The sequence below is a fragment of the Lepisma saccharinum genome, chromosome 15 (genome assembly GCF_977018435.1).
Source record: "Lepisma saccharinum chromosome 15, izLepSacc3.1, whole genome shotgun sequence".
In the NCBI taxonomy this organism is placed as follows: Eukaryota; Metazoa; Arthropoda; class Insecta; order Zygentoma; family Lepismatidae; genus Lepisma; species Lepisma saccharinum.
In genome coordinates this window covers 15,595,334-15,613,502 of record NC_139243.1, presented here as the reverse complement: position 1 = coordinate 15,613,502, position 18,169 = coordinate 15,595,334, and the positions used below count along the sequence as shown (strand labels likewise).

The window sequence follows — 18,169 nt, the reverse complement described above, 5'->3', positions numbered from 1 at the left end:
AAAACATTGCTGAAAAAAATATTCAAAAATGTCTGAAAATGAAAAGAAAATTTAACAAATTTTTGTTAATTGAAAAGAGGAAGTTTTGTAGATTTAAGAAATGTGTGGTAAATAAAAACAAATTAAAAATATTTTTTGTATGATTTTTTGAAAAACAACCAAAAACCGGTCCAGAGGTAAAAATGCTGTATTATGAGGCCAGACCGGAATGTGTTAAAGTGGTGTCAACATGTCAATTGGACTGTCTCAGATTGGTGCAACGTCCTGTTCACGGGTGAGTCCAGATTTGCCCTGGAATCAGATGATAAGCGTGTAAGGGTCTGGAGAGAACTAGGCACATGCAATCAGGCCAAGAACATCATCGAACATCATGCATTCAGAGGTGGCAGCGTCATGGTGTGGGCTCGAATTTCAATGGGATATCACACCGGTTCTGTAATGGCTGCGCGGTATTGGGATGAAGTCCTAGACTGCATTGTAAGATTCTACGCTGCAGCAGTTGGTCCTTATTTCAGTCGTATGGACGATAATGCCCGTCCCCATCGAGCCAACATCGGTGACAAGTACCTGGAAATTGAGGGCATTTCTCGTATGGAGTGGCCCAACCTTAATCCCATTTAAAACCTTTGGGATGCCCTCGGGCAAGCTGTGTCTGCACGTTTACCTCCTCCAGCCAGTCTCAGAGAATTGGAAACTGCCCTAATGGAGGAATGGCCATTGCTCGCATCGGCGATGGTTGATCACCTCACTGAAAGCATGGAAAATCGTTGTAAAGTTTGTGTGAAGGTCCGTGGTGGTCACATACCATATTAAGGTAAGTTTTGTTTTGGTCACATAGGGGAGACCGGGATAATTGGAACGGGAAACAGCCTGTAGAAGTTGCACTGTAAATTACTCAGAAAGTTACTGATGGATTTTTTAAAAATTTCTACCATTTAAAAGGACATCTTTTGTATATTTTTGAAAAAAATAATGACCATACCTGCATTGCAAATACTCGTCAAAAAAAAAATAATTGTCATGACACCATAAAATTGTTCCAATTACCCCATTTGGGGTTAATGGAACATAACTTAGAAATTTCAACTGAATAGCTTTAGATTGCTGTTGGGGTAATAAGAACATCATATATAAATGTCCCATTTACCCTGCAAATTTGAACACGATAGCTCTACTTCTTCTGGAGTTATCAATGCTTGTTTAAATAAAATCCCAAGTTAACGTCTTTTTTCATAAAGTTCAATTTCCCAGCTGTGAAGCAAACATGTGTGAATGAAAATAAGTGTTCTATGATTTATTTGAAAGGTTACAGGCCATTCTACAATGTAGTAAAGAAAAAACTTCTAATAGTTACATGTACAATCTAGTATACCCAAGCGAAATCAAGCAAATTACGCAATGTTCTAATAACCCCTTTGCAGAAATTTTTGGGGTAATAAGAACATTGCTTATAAAAACCAGGCAAATTGCCCATAGACAACCAAACTCACATGAAAAGATGTGTGCCCTTATGATTTATTATAGGGCTGAAGAAAATTTTGAAAGGGTTCTTTCATTCACATCCAGTATATGCAGAAGCAGAGAAACACCAAGCAAGCGTCACATCATTTTTTGTAGGTGTATAATAAAAGTCAAATAAAACTTACTTTTGTGTAGTTATTCCAATAACAAATTTTCTGCATGTAGGTTTAGTGTAGGTACATAGGTATGAAATGTTATTACACCAGTCTTTTCGTTTTAAATTATTCTACATTAACATGTTCCAATAACCCCATGTTCTAATTACCCCGGTCTCCCCTACCATATTACTGTAAGTTTTGTTTGGCTTGTTTGCCTTTAAACATCATTATGTTAATGACCCAAATGTGATGTCATCTTATAAATTACAAAAAAGTAATTTTTTTTTCATCTTTGTACACAAATCTTGTTTTCATTAATGCATAAACACATTTGCTACCTTCATGTGCAATTTTGTGCTAATCAAAGCTTTACTATTCCATTTTTGTTGATTTTACCATTGTGTGCTTAAATTTTGGAAGCGTGTTTACATTATATTAGACACACACAGGAGATGTACTACGTAGAATTTTCAGCGCAAGATGCAGGTCATCTGTATGTCCCCATCAACACTCTAATTTATGCTCCTTCCCTTTTCATTTATTTTCACATGTCAGTCATTCTCATTATTTACTCAGAAAGTGAAACTATATTTGTATCATATTTTTTTCAGCTACCTGATCAAGAACTATGTGGAAGAACAACTACAAGATGTCCCAAGGTCAGTGTCTGCACGAAGCTTAAGAGAACAAGAGCAGCCAAGAGAAATTACAGAATGTATCAATAGAGGAGAAAATTTTGAGGCTGAACCTTCACCAAGAACCCTTGCAAGCAAGGCATATGTTAATGGTTCCAAGGCTAATAACAGGAGAAAGCAATGTATAGGTCCCATCTATAACAACACTTTCTCTGACAAAGAAGGTTTGATAACAAAAGAAACACAAATGCTTTTCAGTTGTTCAAATTCCAAGAAAACTTTTGTCAATGAAGCTAAGCGTATTACATTTATGAGTGTTCACAGAAAAGAGAATCCTTTTAATTGTTCAATTTGCAATAAATATTTTGCCCGTAAAAGAGATTTTAGTATACACATGAAGGTTCACTCAGAAGAGAAGCCTTTCAATTGTTCAATTTGCAACAAAGATTTTGCCCGTAAAGATAAGCTGAATGCACATGTAAGGGTTCACACTAAAGAGAAGCCTTTCAATTGTTCAATTTGCAAAAAAGATTTTGCTCGTAAATATCATCTTAATTTGCATGTGAGGGGTCACACTGGAGAGAAGCCCTTCAAATGTTCAATTTGCAATAAAAATTTTGTCCGTAAAGGAGATCTTAGTGTACATTTGAATGTTCACTCAAAAGAGAAGACTTTCAATTGTTCAATTTGCAACAAAGATTTTGCCCGTAAAGTTAATCTTAATGCACATGTGAGGGTTCACACTGGAGAGAAACCTTTCAATTGTTCAATTTGCAACAAAGATTTTGCGCTTAAAGTTCATCTTAATGCGCATGTGAGGTGTCACATGGGAGAGAAGCCTTTCATTTGTTCAATTTGCAACAAAGATTTTGCCCGTAAATATCATCTTAATGAACATATGAGGGGCCACACTGGAGAGAAGCTTTTCAATTGTTCAATTTGCAATAAAAATTTTGTCCGTAAAGGAAATCTTAGTGTACATATGAATATTCACTCAATAGAGAAGCCTTTCAATTGTTCAATTTGCAACAAAGATTTTGCCCATAAAGTTAATCTTAATGAGCATGTGAGGGGTCACACTGGAGAGAAGCCTTTCATTTGTTCAATTTGCAACAAGGATTTTACCCGTAAATCTCATCTTAATGAGCATGTGAGGGGTCACACTGGAGAGAAGCCTTTCAATTGTTCAATTTGCAATAAAAATTTTGTCCGTAAAGGAGATCTAAGTGTACATATGAATATTCACTCAATAGAGAAGCCTTTCAATTGTTCAATTTGCAACAAATATTTTGCCCGTAAAGTTCAGCTTAATGAGCATGTGAGGAGTCACACTGGAGAGAAGCCTTTCATTTGTTCAATTTGCAACAAGGATTTTACCCGTAAATCTCATCTTAATGACCATGTGAGGGGTCACAGTGGAGAGAAGCCTTTCAATTGTTCAATTTGCAATAAAAATTTTGTCCGTAAAGGAGATCTAAGTGTACATATGAATATTCACTCAATAGAGAAGCCTTTCAATTGTTCAATTTGCAACAAAGATTTTGCCCGTAAAGATCATCTTAATGAGCATGTGAGGTGTCACACTGGAGAGAAGCCTTTCAATTGTTCATTTTGCAATAAAAATTTTGTCCGTAAAGGAGATCTTACTATACATATGACTGTTCACACTAAAGAGAAGCCTTTCAATTGTTCAGTTTGCAATAAAGATTTTGCACGTAAAGGAGATCTTGGTGTACATATGAATATTCACTCAATAGAGAAGCCTTTCAATTGTTCAATTTGCAACAAGGATTTTGCCCGTAAATTTCATCTTAATGAGCATGTGAGGCGTCACACTGGAGAGAAGCCTTTCAATTGTTCAATTTGCAACAAAGATTTTGCCCGTAAAGATCATCTTAATGAGCATGTGATGGGTCACACTGGAGAGAAGCCTTTCAATTGTTCATTTTGCAATAAAAATTTTGTCCGTAAAGGGGATCTTAGTATACATATGACTGTTCACACTAAAGAGAAGCCTTTCAATTGTTCAGTTTGCAATAAAGATTTTGCACGTAAAGGAGATCTTGGTGTACATATGAATATTCACTGAATAGAGAAGCCTTTCAACTGTTCAATTTGCAACAAAATTTTGCACTTAAGGATCATCTTAATGTGCATCTGAGAGGTCACAAAGGAGAGAAGCCTTTCAATTGTTCAGAAGCCGTTCATTTGTTCAATTCGCAACAAAGATTTTGCCCGTAAATTTCATCTTAATGAAGATGTGAGGGTCACACTGGAGAGAATCCTTTCAATTGTTCAATTTGCAATAATTATTTTGCCCGTAAAAGCAATTTTAGTGTACTTATTTCCACTGCTACCTTCATTTGGTGCAAAGGTTCATAAACCTTAATCTTAAAACTCAGCTAGCTTATCTACAGGGTAGGGTTCTTTGTAGACATCGAAACTAGACAGGATGCCTTCCAATGGAGACGTTTAAACGAATATATTATTTAAACACAGGATACATGGATCAAATTTTCACTTAAAGGAGAAGCCTTTTAGTTGTTCTAATTACATGAAAAGTTTTGCTGCTAAGGGCCAACTTAATGTGCATGTTAGCATTCACAGTACGGAGAGGATGTTTTCATTGTTGAATTTTCTAAGATCTTTTGTCTGGAGGTGTACACTTAATGTACACACGAAGCTTGACAGTAAAGAGAGATATTTTAAATGTTCAATTTTGCAACAAAGGTTTTGGAAATGAAAGACGTCTTTATTCACATATGTGCATTCATGCTAGAGAGAAGCCTTTCAATTGTTCAATTTGTAATAAATGTTTTGTCTGGAAAGATAACTTTAATAGTTATGAGGATGTTTCATCTCAAAGAGAAACTGAAATTGTGACAAGTTTTTTTTAAAGGTAACTTCAAAGTACATCTGGAGACATACACATGAAACGGAAATGTATTAATTGTTTAATTTGAATGAAATATTTTGTCTGCAAACATAAAGTTATTATATTTTGCATGTGAGGAGATTACACACCAAACAGAAGTCATTAAAGAAGTATTGCAAACAATGATCTGTATTGAATGTTTAGAAATCACACCATCAGTGTTTCTAAATGGATTTCTAAATAGAAATCTCTTGACTGTGCACATCTCACATGCTTTAGGATCTTGAAGTCTGGATTATCAGAATCAATTGTCTGCACATCAGGAGGGATGTCTCTATATCAAGCAGGGATCTCCACCATGCTTTCAAACATGTCACCAGTAGTTGAAAGATAATACCGATACTTGATTTTAACATGCAAACAATTTATTATGCCTATTCCTTATGGAAGATACCTAACAGAGAAGGAAGCTGTCCCCCTGTACATTGTGGATAGGGATTTTATTGGCCTAAGCTGCGCAAATTTTCTCCTATGTGCATATGATCACTTTTTAGCAGATTACATAATACAAAATGTTAAAATGATATTTAAAAGACATCGATGAATCTTGTAAGAAGATGTTTCTCTCACCAGCTGCTGATGCTCTGAGAAAAATTAATATTGTAACATTTGATTTGAACTTAAAATTGATGAATTTAATTTGAGTCTTTTGACTTTTTCCCATATGTGCTTCTAAATATCAACAATATCAGCATTCCTACAGAACTTTTTTCACAAGTATTGCTAAAGCCATGGTTGTTGCTTCTTCATACTGACACACGCTTTCCCTTTGCATCAATTTGTGGACGAGTTTCACCATTGCCCTACGAACAAATGGCCAGCCACCTATCAGTGTGTGTGCAGTTGAAGAGATCTGCAACTTTCCTTGCACTCCATCCACCACAATGTAAGCTAGTGTCAATGTTGTCTTTAATCAATGACATCTTGGTTCACTGCATAAGAAGGAACAAACATTGATGAATAGCCTCCATGTGTTTAACCTTAACAATGAATAAATCGAAAATGATTAAAGACATTGGTAAATGTATTTCACCATTCTCTTTGCCAGAAAATGTCACATGATTTTGATTTTAGTTTAGTTCTTCGTCTGAGGAAGACCCTGATACAGGGTTGAAATGTCACGTGTTAAGTGTTTTTATCTTAATAAACTGCCTTGGTCAGCAACTTAGTGTTTTTAATATGAAAACAAGGCTTAATTATATTACGATTTTGATGTGTCACTTGCCTCCTATTCCCATTTGAATAATTTGAGTTGAATTCAAGATGTTGGATTAGGTTTAAACATACCTCTGGTATGATGCAAGTGGTCTTCAGTTACTTCGTATGGTTCCATTCATGTACAGTGATATGAGAAGAAATTATATGGGTGGATCCACACTTTGAATCACACTGAATTTGTGATCATGTTTGGGTTTGTTTTAGAGTTACTCTGAGTGAATGTGAATGAATGAATATATTGTTTTGTGCATGTTGAAGAATTCTTTAAGTTATAACATGTAATATATTTAAAAAAAATTCCATTCGTGATAAATCACCATATAATTTCACTGGTTCATGTGAACTGGCAGAACCTTAAAAATATGATTTGTTTTATATTTTGAACTCTGTATGTAATAACCTGTCTTTTTATAATAAAACATTATGTATGACTGTATTATTTATTTTATTTTGAATACTTCAGAATATTGTTGTGTAAACACAGTTCTAAGTATTGATCACAATTATAACCCTTTTAAATCCCAACTTTAGAGTTCCACATATTTTTTATATATTAAGTTTCACATCAATGAGAAGTCTTTTAATTGTCTAATTTTGAACATAGATTTTACCCATGAAGATACTTAATATACATATGAGAGTTCACAGCAAAAGACAATGCAAATGGAACAAATGTGACCTGCACACAAGAAGGGAGAGCATGATACAAAAATTATCAATTTTATATTCCTATAGCAGTCATGTGTAGTTTCTGTAGCAGAAATGTCTGGAAGACGCACTATACAGTTTTAGATTTTTCCTCTGCTTTTTCCCTAGTAAAATTGTCAGAATGTTCTAAAGACATTACAACGTTATCTGTCAATAACGTCGGTTCATTCTGCTTTGAACCTTTACCCCAGGGAATGTCACAGCCACAGAATATTCCTCACACTGCCATTACCTTCTTTTATACAACGCGATTGCTAATAAGGCTTTACTTTACATTGCTCACAAAGTTATAATTTATACAGTATGATTGCCAATATGACTTTTGTTCATGTTGCTTGCAATGTTATAATTTGTACAGCGTGATTGAACTCGTAAACAATTAATTTTTACACATTGTTTTAGAACTATAGAACTTATAGCCATAGCCTATGACTATGACATTCCAGAAACTCACAATCAGGGAATTCTGATGCACCTGATTGTTGTGGATTTAAGTCAACCAAGGATCCACCATGTAAACTGGCTAAAAAGATGATCATCTCAGCACACAACCACAAACTCGCCTACATTTTCCTCATTAGCACTGATGCAAAAGAAATAATGACCTCCTTGGTACAAGCTAACCCTGCTAAACTTGCAAGTATTGACATGTATAACCCCATCCAAATTTACCTAGTCCTCACCTCAGTTGAAAGATGGCTTACAGTCAACAAAATCGCCCCAGTGGAAGTTACTGAGGTATCGGAATTCTTGGAAATCAGCTGTAGAAACAAGTACAGTAGAGCGTCGATTATCCGAAGTAATTGGGGGACATGGGTGTTCGGAAAACTGGTTTGTTCGGATAATCGAACTGTACATGTTTATTTGCCAAAAAGAAGTACTGTACAGTAAATTTATTCATAAAAACAGGCATCTCTTTAAGTATGTATTACAAAGTAACGTACAAAGGCAACTTTAGTAGGAATATATAGTATGTGGTACAGTTTATTAAACAAAAATATGTACATATTACATACGCATTTTGCATGAACAATACACACAGTACACAAAATTAACGTTTAAAAAAATCCTTTATTTTGGTCTGTCTAAGCAAGCCTACACGCTTACGAGCAGCTAAGTCACGTACTTTTTTCATTACAGATATCTGAAAGTGAGCGAGTACACAGTTCGGTTAAGCGGTCGTTCGGTTGACCGACGTTCGGATAATCGACGCTCTACTGTACTTTCATTTTGAAGACAAATACTTTATACGTACAGAAGTATTAATATTCATTGTTGAACGAATAATATGGTTTACATTTTCATGAGTACATCCCCATTAACAGTCAACTCTCCTATCCATACTTCCCAATAATTGCACGTATCAGTCATTCTCATTATTTACTCAGAAAGTAAATCTACATTTGTATCATATTTTTTTTGAGCTACCTGAACAAAAGCCACATGGAAGATGATGTTGAAAAGTCAGTTCAACATCTGGCAGTGTCTGCAAGAAATTTAAGACAACAAGACCAGCTGATAGAAATTGGAGAATGTATCAGTAGAGAAGAAAAATTAGAGGCTGAACCTTCACCAAAGACACTTGCAAGCAAAGAACATATTGCCAGTGTCAAGACTAATAACAGGGGAAATCAATATGGAGGTTCCATTTCCGATTAGATTTTCTTTGACAAAGAAAATTCCTTATCCCATGCACCAGAGATGCTTTTTAATTGTTCACTTTCTAAGAAATTGTTTGTCCATGAAGCTGACCATAATATACTTATGAAGGTTCACACCAAAGAGAGACCTTGTAATTGTTAGTGTGCAACAAAGATTTTGTCCATAAAGGACATCTTAATGAGCATATGAGGGTTCACACCAAAGAGAAGCCTTTCAGATGTTTAATTTGCAAAAGAGAATTTACCCGTAAAGCAGATGTTAGTATACAGGGTCCGTTCTGAAAGTATCCGAACTGTCAGCAGTGTGGCGCGTGAATCAGTCGAGGGTTTGGGTAAGCTGCGCCAGGTGGCAGTGGGGACCTTAACCTTCAAGACAAGGCCTCGCTCAGTTGCCTGCGAGCAGTGGTTGAGGTGCAATCGCTCGTGTTGTGTACATGGAAAAAAACGTCGCATCGAGAATTTGCAGTTGGTGGATTTGGTAAAAATGGAGCGCACTTTGGAACATCGCTACGCTGTGAAATTTTGTGTTAAATTGAAAAAAAACTTTACGGAGCTTTTAACCATGCTACGGGAGGCTTACGGCAAGGAAGTGATGTCCCGCACACAATTTTATACATGGCACACGGCGTTCAAGGAACACCCCCGCGTCCCCTCATCAAAAGAAGGCCCGGATGTCAAAATCAAAGGTGAAGACAATGCTCCTTGTCTTTTTCGACGTGAAGGGGGTCGTGCACAAAGAGTTTGTGCCTGCTGGGACCACTGTGAATGCAGCTTACTACAAGACAGTGCTTCAGTGTCTCCAACAGAGGGTCCAGCACATCCGGTCTGACATCGCCAACAGGTGGGTGCTTCACCATGACAATGCGCCGGCTCACACAGCGCTGTTGGTAGGTGAGTTTTTGGCCAACGTACTTGTGGCCTCATCCCCCTTACAGCCCAGACTTGCCACCGGCTCAAGGGGAAGCGTTTTGCATCAATTGAAGAGGTTCAAGCTGCCATGACCGCAGCATTAAAGAGGGTGTCAGTCAAGGACTTCCAGGACTGCTGTGAACAGTGGAAAAGTCGCTATACTCGCTGTATTGAGGCTGAAGGTGCCTACATTGAAGAATATTGACAGCAGTTGTAATTGTCATCAATAAATTGTTTGCAAATAAATAAGTTCGGATACTTTCAGAATGGACCATGTACATATGAGTTTTAACACAAAAGAGAAGACTTTCAGTTCAATTTGCAACAAAGGTTTTGGCCTTAATGCACATTTGAGCATTCACACTAGAGAAGCTTTTCCATTGTTGAATTATCAATAAAAGTTTTGTCTGGAGATGTACTTGTTCTTAATATACTTAATACACATGAAGCTTCATAGTCAAGAGTAATCTTTTAATTGTTCAATTTGCAAAAAGAGGTTTTCACAGTGTAGGCAACTTTAAGAGACATATGGGGACGTTTCATAGCAGTGAAGTATTGATTTGACAGACATTAATTGATCTGTTGAATTTTTATCAGCCACACCATCAATCTTTCTAAATTGAAACCTCTTGAGTCTGTGCACATCTTAATTGCTGTAGGATCCTGGTATTATCAGTATCATTTGTTAATGTCTACACATGGGGAGGAATGTCTTTATTATCCAGCAGGGATCTCGCCCATGCTTTCAATCAGGTCCCCAGAAGTTGAAGAATACAACCCATGCTGGATTTTTAACAAAGCAAACCATTTCCAATGCTCATTCTTTGACCAAGATACCAAGTAAAGAAGGAAGCTGCTGTAGCAGGCACTATGCCCCTTAGCTGTGCATACTGCCAATTCAATGTCTCCTATGTACATATGGTTGTAGTTCATATGTGACACTAGATTCATACAGCAAATTTCATAGATGTTTCCCTCAAGAGAAAATACTCAAGCTGTACTTTTTTCTCCGCTCATGCTCCGAAAGATATTATTATCATAACATTTAATTTAAACTTAAAATTGATAATTATAGTTTTCGTCTTTCGACTTGTTTTCTAAAATCTACCTAAATATTGACTTAATAAGCAATGCAACAAAGCTTTGCAGGTAATTTATGTTGTAAGAGAAACAAATCGTGAAATTAAGTTTGTTTTCTTAGTGGGTCATTGCATGTCAAATCAACCAATTTTAAAATAATTGGTTGCATGACTATTTTAGAAAATTTTCATTTTTTAGTACATAGGTTTGTACATGTTTCTAGATATCAAAACCAATGTTAAAAAAAAATATTGTCTTTAGTTCTCCTGGGGCAGCCATTTTTCCAACATGGCACATTGCTTTTTTGGGTCGTGTAGCAGTTTACAGAAACCTTAATATCTCAAAAACCAGTAGAGCTAGAGACCTAAAACAAAATTAATTTTGTAGCTAATGAAGTATACTTTCTATGATATTCAAGTATGTTTTGCTAAAAATTGCATCCTAAGTATGAAAATTATGGTGGAAATTTGGGTAACAGTAGTTACAAATTTGAATTTTTAAGCTAGACTTTTTTAATGAACGGGTTTAGTCTAAGGCTTGAATTTTTTTACATGTGTAGACCTGCATGCAGAGTATCTGTAAATAAAATATCGTTGCTTAGAAATGCAACCCTTTTTTTACAGCATGGGCTCAAATATGGCCGTTCATTGAATTTTGGAAGTTTTCAGGGTTAAATATCTTAGATGGGGCCTCTGGAAAAATTATGAAATTTGGCATGAAGGAAGCCCTGCATAAACCTAACTCACAGTAAAAATCTCAACTTCTAGATTCAACTCGTTTTGGTCAATATGAAGTAATGTATGTGACCTAATTTCTGAGGTTGTAAAGTAAGGTTAAGCTTCTTCCCATACTTAAAATAATTATGCCTTTTGTTTTTCTTTTTTAAAGTTGGGTTAAGAAAAGCCTCAGAAAATATAGTAACATAAGGTTTTAATACTTGACACCATAAATTGAAATTACAAGGTATGACAATTGAGAATCTTTAAAATCTCATTGCAAAATATTTGATTTATTTGTTATCCACGTCCAGTTGGTATTGTCAGCTCCAGTTTCCTATTCATTTGCTTTATCGAATCAGGCAGAATTCTTTGTTCTTTCACTAAGTTCCTAAGTAAATTTTCAGAAAACTTCAGTTCATCACACACATTTTTTTCTTGACCAAGTTTTAGCAATCAAAGTGATGATTCTGACCTTTTCAACATTAGTTTTCGCTAATTTACATTTTTCTTCCTTTAATTTCAATTATATGATTGTACTAGCCACACAAGGGATTGTCTCACTTGCCTTCCTTTTCTTCAGTTCTAATACTTTGTGAAAAGCAACTTTCCAGTTTGCACTTCTTGTATGATGTGAATAGTTTTTCGAGCAAGAGCACTTTATTGCTCACATTGAAAACAGAACAGACTTCATCCATTTCCTTTAGTTTTTCTTGTGTTGGCACAAGACATCATTTCCACTCTGGCATTTAAGTGAGCCACTTTCTCCAGATATGAAAATTTTACTCCAACATGTCAGGCATATTGATTTAACTAGTATACTGCTTACTTGACACACTTTTTTGCCTTACCATATGATGCAAATTGATTTAAAAAATTCCTTTACTTAACTTTTTCTTTAAGTGGTACTTCTGAGGATCACAACATACTTTACCATATAAAAAACTTTTTTAAATGGTATTTGCATATTGTCTCTAAGCCATCCACCTGTAGTCTTGACCTAAGAAGTGTTTTATAATTTTTACTGAGTCCTTTAAGATTGATTAGGTCTTTGGTAACCTTACCAAAAGTGTATTTATTACAGTCACTCCTCTCCAGTTAAAAATCCTACAGAACACTCCATTTCTGTCTCAGATAACAAACATTCACAAGTCACTACTCTTGGCACATTAGGCAAAGGAAGAATAACAGGCTTGCCTTACATCATGTCAAAACATGTCTCTGAATCTTCTGTTGTGCAGGACTCATATCTACTTCCACGAGTGTCTTTTCTTGGGAGAGGAGAGGTTGAAAAAGAAAAGGTAGAAAGTAAAAGAAACAAAAAAAAAATGATATATTCTACCAGCTTTCACCCTCCAAAATAAATACCCTACTTTCAGTGGAGTGCCCAAGGGGGGTTGGTTGGAGTCATATACCTCTACCTTTGGCCCAGTATTCCATAAACAATTACGTGAAAAGCAGGATAATGTTCCAAAAACAGGGCAATACACTAAAAAAGTATATGTAACCCCCTCCCTCCCTTTCAAAATTCCTGGGCATGCCACTGCCTACCTTAAGCTGCATGCACTGCTACATTTAATAAAACATGGGGGAAATCAGTTTTGGAGCTAACAATACCAACTGGACATGGATAACAAATAAATCAAACCTTTTAGAATGAGATTTCGCAGATTTTCATATGTCATATCTTGCAATTTGTAACGCTTGACTTGGGTTTGGTCGAAGTCAGCCAATATACAATTAAACGGGAAGCGTGCAATTGGCAACAACAACTCAACTTGGTAGAAACTTGGTCGAGCAGTCACAAATGTTCATATTTACGACATACTTTCCGTATAAGATCCCAGGAGTTTACAAGGAAAGTCAATGAAAAGCACAAGGTAAGCCCTATCTCTTGTGAAGGGTCTGACAATGAATAGCTATTATGTAATCTTTACTAAAGAGTTAGTTAATATGCACCAGTGAAACAGAAAGTAAAATTCGTGTGGGTATTAATATGTCTGACAAATTTACAATTCATGATGGGTTAAAACAAGGAGATGCATTATCTCCATTGCTCTTTAATTTTGCCTTAGAATATGCTGTTAGGAAGGTAAAAGAAACTAAAGAAGGACTAAAATTAAATGGTGTGACTCAGTTGTTAGCATATGCAGATGATGTAGACTTACTGGGGGATGATGTGAATACAATTAAGAATAATGCTAAAATATTTTTCAAAACTGCTAAAGAGATAGGTTTGGAAGTTAACAAAGAGAAAACTAAATATATGCTTACAGGCCGAAACCAAGTGTTAGGTAATAATCAAAATCTAATTGTTGATAACAACTCGTTTGAACCAGTTTCCAAATTCAAATACTTAGGAGTAATATTAACAAATGAAAATTATATTAAAGAGGAAATAAAAAGTAGGCTTAATTCAGGAAATGCATGTTACTTCTCTCTTCATAAACTTTTGTCTTCTCGTTTAATATCTAAGAAACTAAAAGTTAAAATATACAAAACAGTAATTTTGCCTGTAGTATTATATGGGTGTGAAACTTGGTCCCTTACATTGAAAGAGGAACATAAATTGATAGTATTTGAAAATAAGATCCTTAGGAAAATATTTGGACCTAAAAGGGATGAGGAGACAGGTGAGTGGAGAAGGTTACATAATTTAGAACTACATAATTTGTATTCATGTCCAGATATTATTAGAATAATTAAATCAAGAAGACTTAGGTGGGCAGTCCATGTGGCACGAATGGGAGAGGAAAGAGGAGTTTACAGGATTCTTGTTGGGAAACCTGATGGTAAGAGACCTGTAGGAAGGCCAAGACGAAGATGGAGGGACAACGTTGAGATGGACCTAAGGGAAATTGGTAGGGATGGAAAAGAGTATATAGAACTTGCTCAAGATAGGGAAAGATGGAAGGCCTGTGTTGCTGCAGCCATGAACCTTCGGGTTTAAGAAGGCTAGGGAGTTGATTAGTTAGTTAGTTAGTTAATGTTTCCCCGTATGCTGCACTGTCATATAAACAAACAATACAATTATGTTTCATGCACACTGTACCTATTATTATAGACTAGCACTGCTTAAAATAACCATTGCATAAATCAACTTTTGTAGTTATCATTCATATATTTCTTTTTCATAGCGATTGACCTAGATTTGGTGAGAAAAGCACACTTAATATTTCATGTGAACCACACGTCAGTATCTTTCTTGTGCGGGATGCGTGCACCTAGTTTTAATGCTTGTACTTGACTGGTATAAGGCAAAAGGTTCATGAAATTGCAACAAGAGATACCTTTAACAATCAACATGCAATTTATTGTCCGTAAACAGGAACATTTTTTTATCTTTAATAAATAACCAAAACAATTAGAGCCAGGATACGGCAAGACACAAACCTTTATTAACATTCAATATTTCATACCATTAAATAGATATCACACAGCCAGCGTGTATACATAAGCATTTATATCACAATTTGTTAGAGATTTGACTAGAAACAATCTTACGCGATACTTGGATTCAAATGCGAAAACATACGCATTTGACAAAACTGACAAATATAAATATTTAATTTGGCTCTTAAATCAACTATGATTATATTTCAATTTTTATTCTTTACCTATCACACATTTTTATCTCACATTCATCAAACCTTGCGTGACAATAACTTCACATTCAGATCTGCATAATACTAATGCTACTAAAGGGGTGGGAATAAGAATATTCATGGTATTTAGGCTAAGCTGATTACGAAGACAAAATTTGCGTTGTACGTACACTTCTTGCTTAGGTTCATTGTAGTTTAATCACACTACAATTGCATTGTCAAAATTCACTGTTGTCTTACTTGCAACTTAATACGTGGTCGAAATTATGCATTTTCAAAATTCAGTTCATAGTCTTCTACGAAAAGACACATTTAAGTTCAACCACGTCTACAGAATGTTGAAAGATTATTTAATTATTGGATACTGTTTATTTGTTTTAATTCGCAAACGTTATTTGTTCAAGAAATTGAAAGGCTTTTAGTTCAAAATTACGCAAGTTGCAGAAATTACGTATTCGTAGAAATTCATTTGAAAATTATCATAAGTTCTAAACTGTTCTTAACAATCACTTTTGGTTCCAAAGTCGCAGCGGAGGTTTACGTACCTTGTATTGAGTTTCTAACATAAAACTTGGCGTACCATAACTGAATTAACTGCCAAAATCCTAACTTCACATGATCAATAGCAGGAGGTCCTTTGTGCAATGCAAATGGCTGCCTTCACGTTAAGGCAGCTTGGAGAGTCCGTTGCAAGGTACGTGACTCGGCTGGACACGGAAAACTGGAGTACGAGTGAAAGTGATGTAGCCTGCACGATTCCTGTGACAGAAGTGTATTCAAAAACTTACGTCCCACTACAAGCAGACTTAATACATAATCACGCCACTAGGTGGCAGCAAGGAGCTGTCAGACTGGGATGCCATCTGATGGCCGTAAAGTGAACGTCTTGTGTTTAGTAGGGGAAGACGTTCAATTTAGTTGCTTGTAAGGTTTTGCGAGAAAAAATAGTCGCAAACATTACAAATTTCAACTTCTGGTAAGTCAATTATTAAAACCTTATGTTACTATATTTTCTGAGGCTTTTCTTAACCCAACTTTAAAAATTAAAAAGAAAATACTTCATTTTTTTAAGTATGGGATGTAGCTTAACCTTACTTTACAACCTCAGAAATTAGGTCACATACGTAACCTCATATTGACCAAAACGAGTTGAATCTAGAAGTTGAGATTTTTACTGTGAGTTAGGTTTATGCAGGGCTTCCTTCATGCCAAATTTCATAATTTTTCGAGATGCCCCGTCTGAGATATTTAACCCTGAAAACTGTCAAAATTCAATGAACGGCCATATTTGAGCCCATGCTGTAAAAAAAGGGTTGCATTTCTAAGCACTGATATTTTATTTACAGACACCCTATAGGCAGGTTTACACATGTAAAAAAAATTCAAGCCTTAGACTAAACCCCTTCATTAAAAAAGTCTGGCTTAAAAATCCAAATTTTAACTATTGTTACCCAAATTTCCACCATAATTTTCATGCTTAGGCAAAACATACTTGAATATCATAGAAAGTATACTTCATTAGCTACAACATTAATTTTGTTTTAGGTCTTTAGCTCTAATGGTTTTTGCTGCTACACGAGCAAAAAAAGCCATGTGCCATGTTGGAAAAATGGCTGCCCAGGAGAACTAAAGACAATATATTTTTTTTAACATTGGTTTTGATATCTAGAAACATGTCCAAACCTATGTACTAGAAAATGAAATTTTCTAAAATGGTCATGCAACCACCATTGGATGGTTTGACATGGAATGACCCTAGTGTCACATAAAATTTTATTGTGATATTATAAATGCTTATGCATACAAATTTCCAATGGGTTATTTATACATATTTTGTAATGTTAAGAAAGTTTATTAAACTGATAAAAAAGTGATAAAGTGTTCTCCTGTGCTTAGCACCACGCCATGAAGGTGTATAGGGGGTGTGGGGGTAATTCCCCATACTTTCTTGATTCGGTCGTGAGTGGGGGTGATGTGATCAGCATCATGCCCCTGACTGCCTTTACCCCCCAGGGTTTCCCCCAGGTACCTATGTCATTCGACACTGGGTGGGCGCCGGGGCCGCTTCCAACATTAGAAAAGTTCCCGGATTTGAACCAGCCAGGGATTAAGCTGATATACTTATTATTATTATATATAACTGTTAAGGGTAAAAATGTTAGGTACAAAAGCATTTGTCATATATCAGGAAGGAAATATCCTTTTATAATTTCCATTAAAACTCATGTGTCAGTTAGAGGAACAGAAAATCACAGTGAATATTAAAATTTCTTGGAGTTAGTTTCTAGCCCAATTGCCTGGCAACATTGATTAATTACTAATACTACAACAGTACAGCTTTGAAAGGATGCTAGCATATTGAACACTCAAATTCCACAAAAGAGTTGGTATTTGTTCCATGCAGTATGAAACGTTTTAATTGTATTAAGAGCTTAAGAATTATATTTGAACGCGAAATGAAATTTTCAGAAAAATTGGATCATGGAGAGGTATGGTTGGAAAAACATGTAGAGGTGTCATCAGGTGTAGAGTTCAAATTTGTAATGTAGCTGACCAAATATGAAAGAAAACCTGACAAATTACTCCAAATTTATTTACAGCCTATTGATAAATTTTCGTTTTAAAAGTTTAACAGGGAATTTACTAACAATTGTTATTACCTGGCATCCAACGTTGCTTTAATCAGTTTTATCACACCTTTATTATTGCATATGAAGTTAAGATAATGTTTTCATTTTGTAGTACTAAGTCAACAAACTAAAGATGACTTACTAACATAACTATAAATAAGATGGGGTAAATAAGGTAGGAAGAAAACCTAGCCTTCATAGCTGTTACTTTTCAGCACAATCATAGTTAGTTCAAGATTACAAAAAATTAATGTAAAGAATGCCCTTTCTTTAAAGAACTGATTTTTTTATCTTACTGGAAAATTAACATGTATCTCCCAAATGCAATAACATTAATAAAAAAAGAAGTCACAAATAGCAGTCGTTAACATAAAAAATAATTTTTCAGGACCACTTCTTGAAAATGAGTGGTGACAATATTGATAATTATCCACTCCTGTGTCATTGAATATA

General features: G+C 35.4%; 2 protein-coding genes across 2 annotated transcripts in view; both read left to right on the top strand.

The window, feature by feature from the left end:
- Positions 1-18,169, top strand: part of LOC145999405 (uncharacterized) — a 105,642-nt gene that overhangs the window by 41,120 nt on the left and 46,353 nt on the right. The window lies entirely within an intron of this gene.
- On the top strand, positions 3,081-4,905 carry LOC145999716 (uncharacterized). Its single transcript, XM_083136996.1, has one exon. The coding sequence runs from the start codon at positions 3,081-3,083 to the stop codon at positions 4,341-4,343; it is 1,263 nt and encodes a 420-aa protein (XP_082993122.1). The 3' UTR covers positions 4,344-4,905.

Excerpts from the sequence above, each read along its gene's own strand:
- LOC145999716 (XM_083136996.1), top strand. The coding sequence starts at position 3,081 with ATGGGAGAGAAGCCTTTCATTTGTTCAATTTGCAACAAAGATTTTGCC.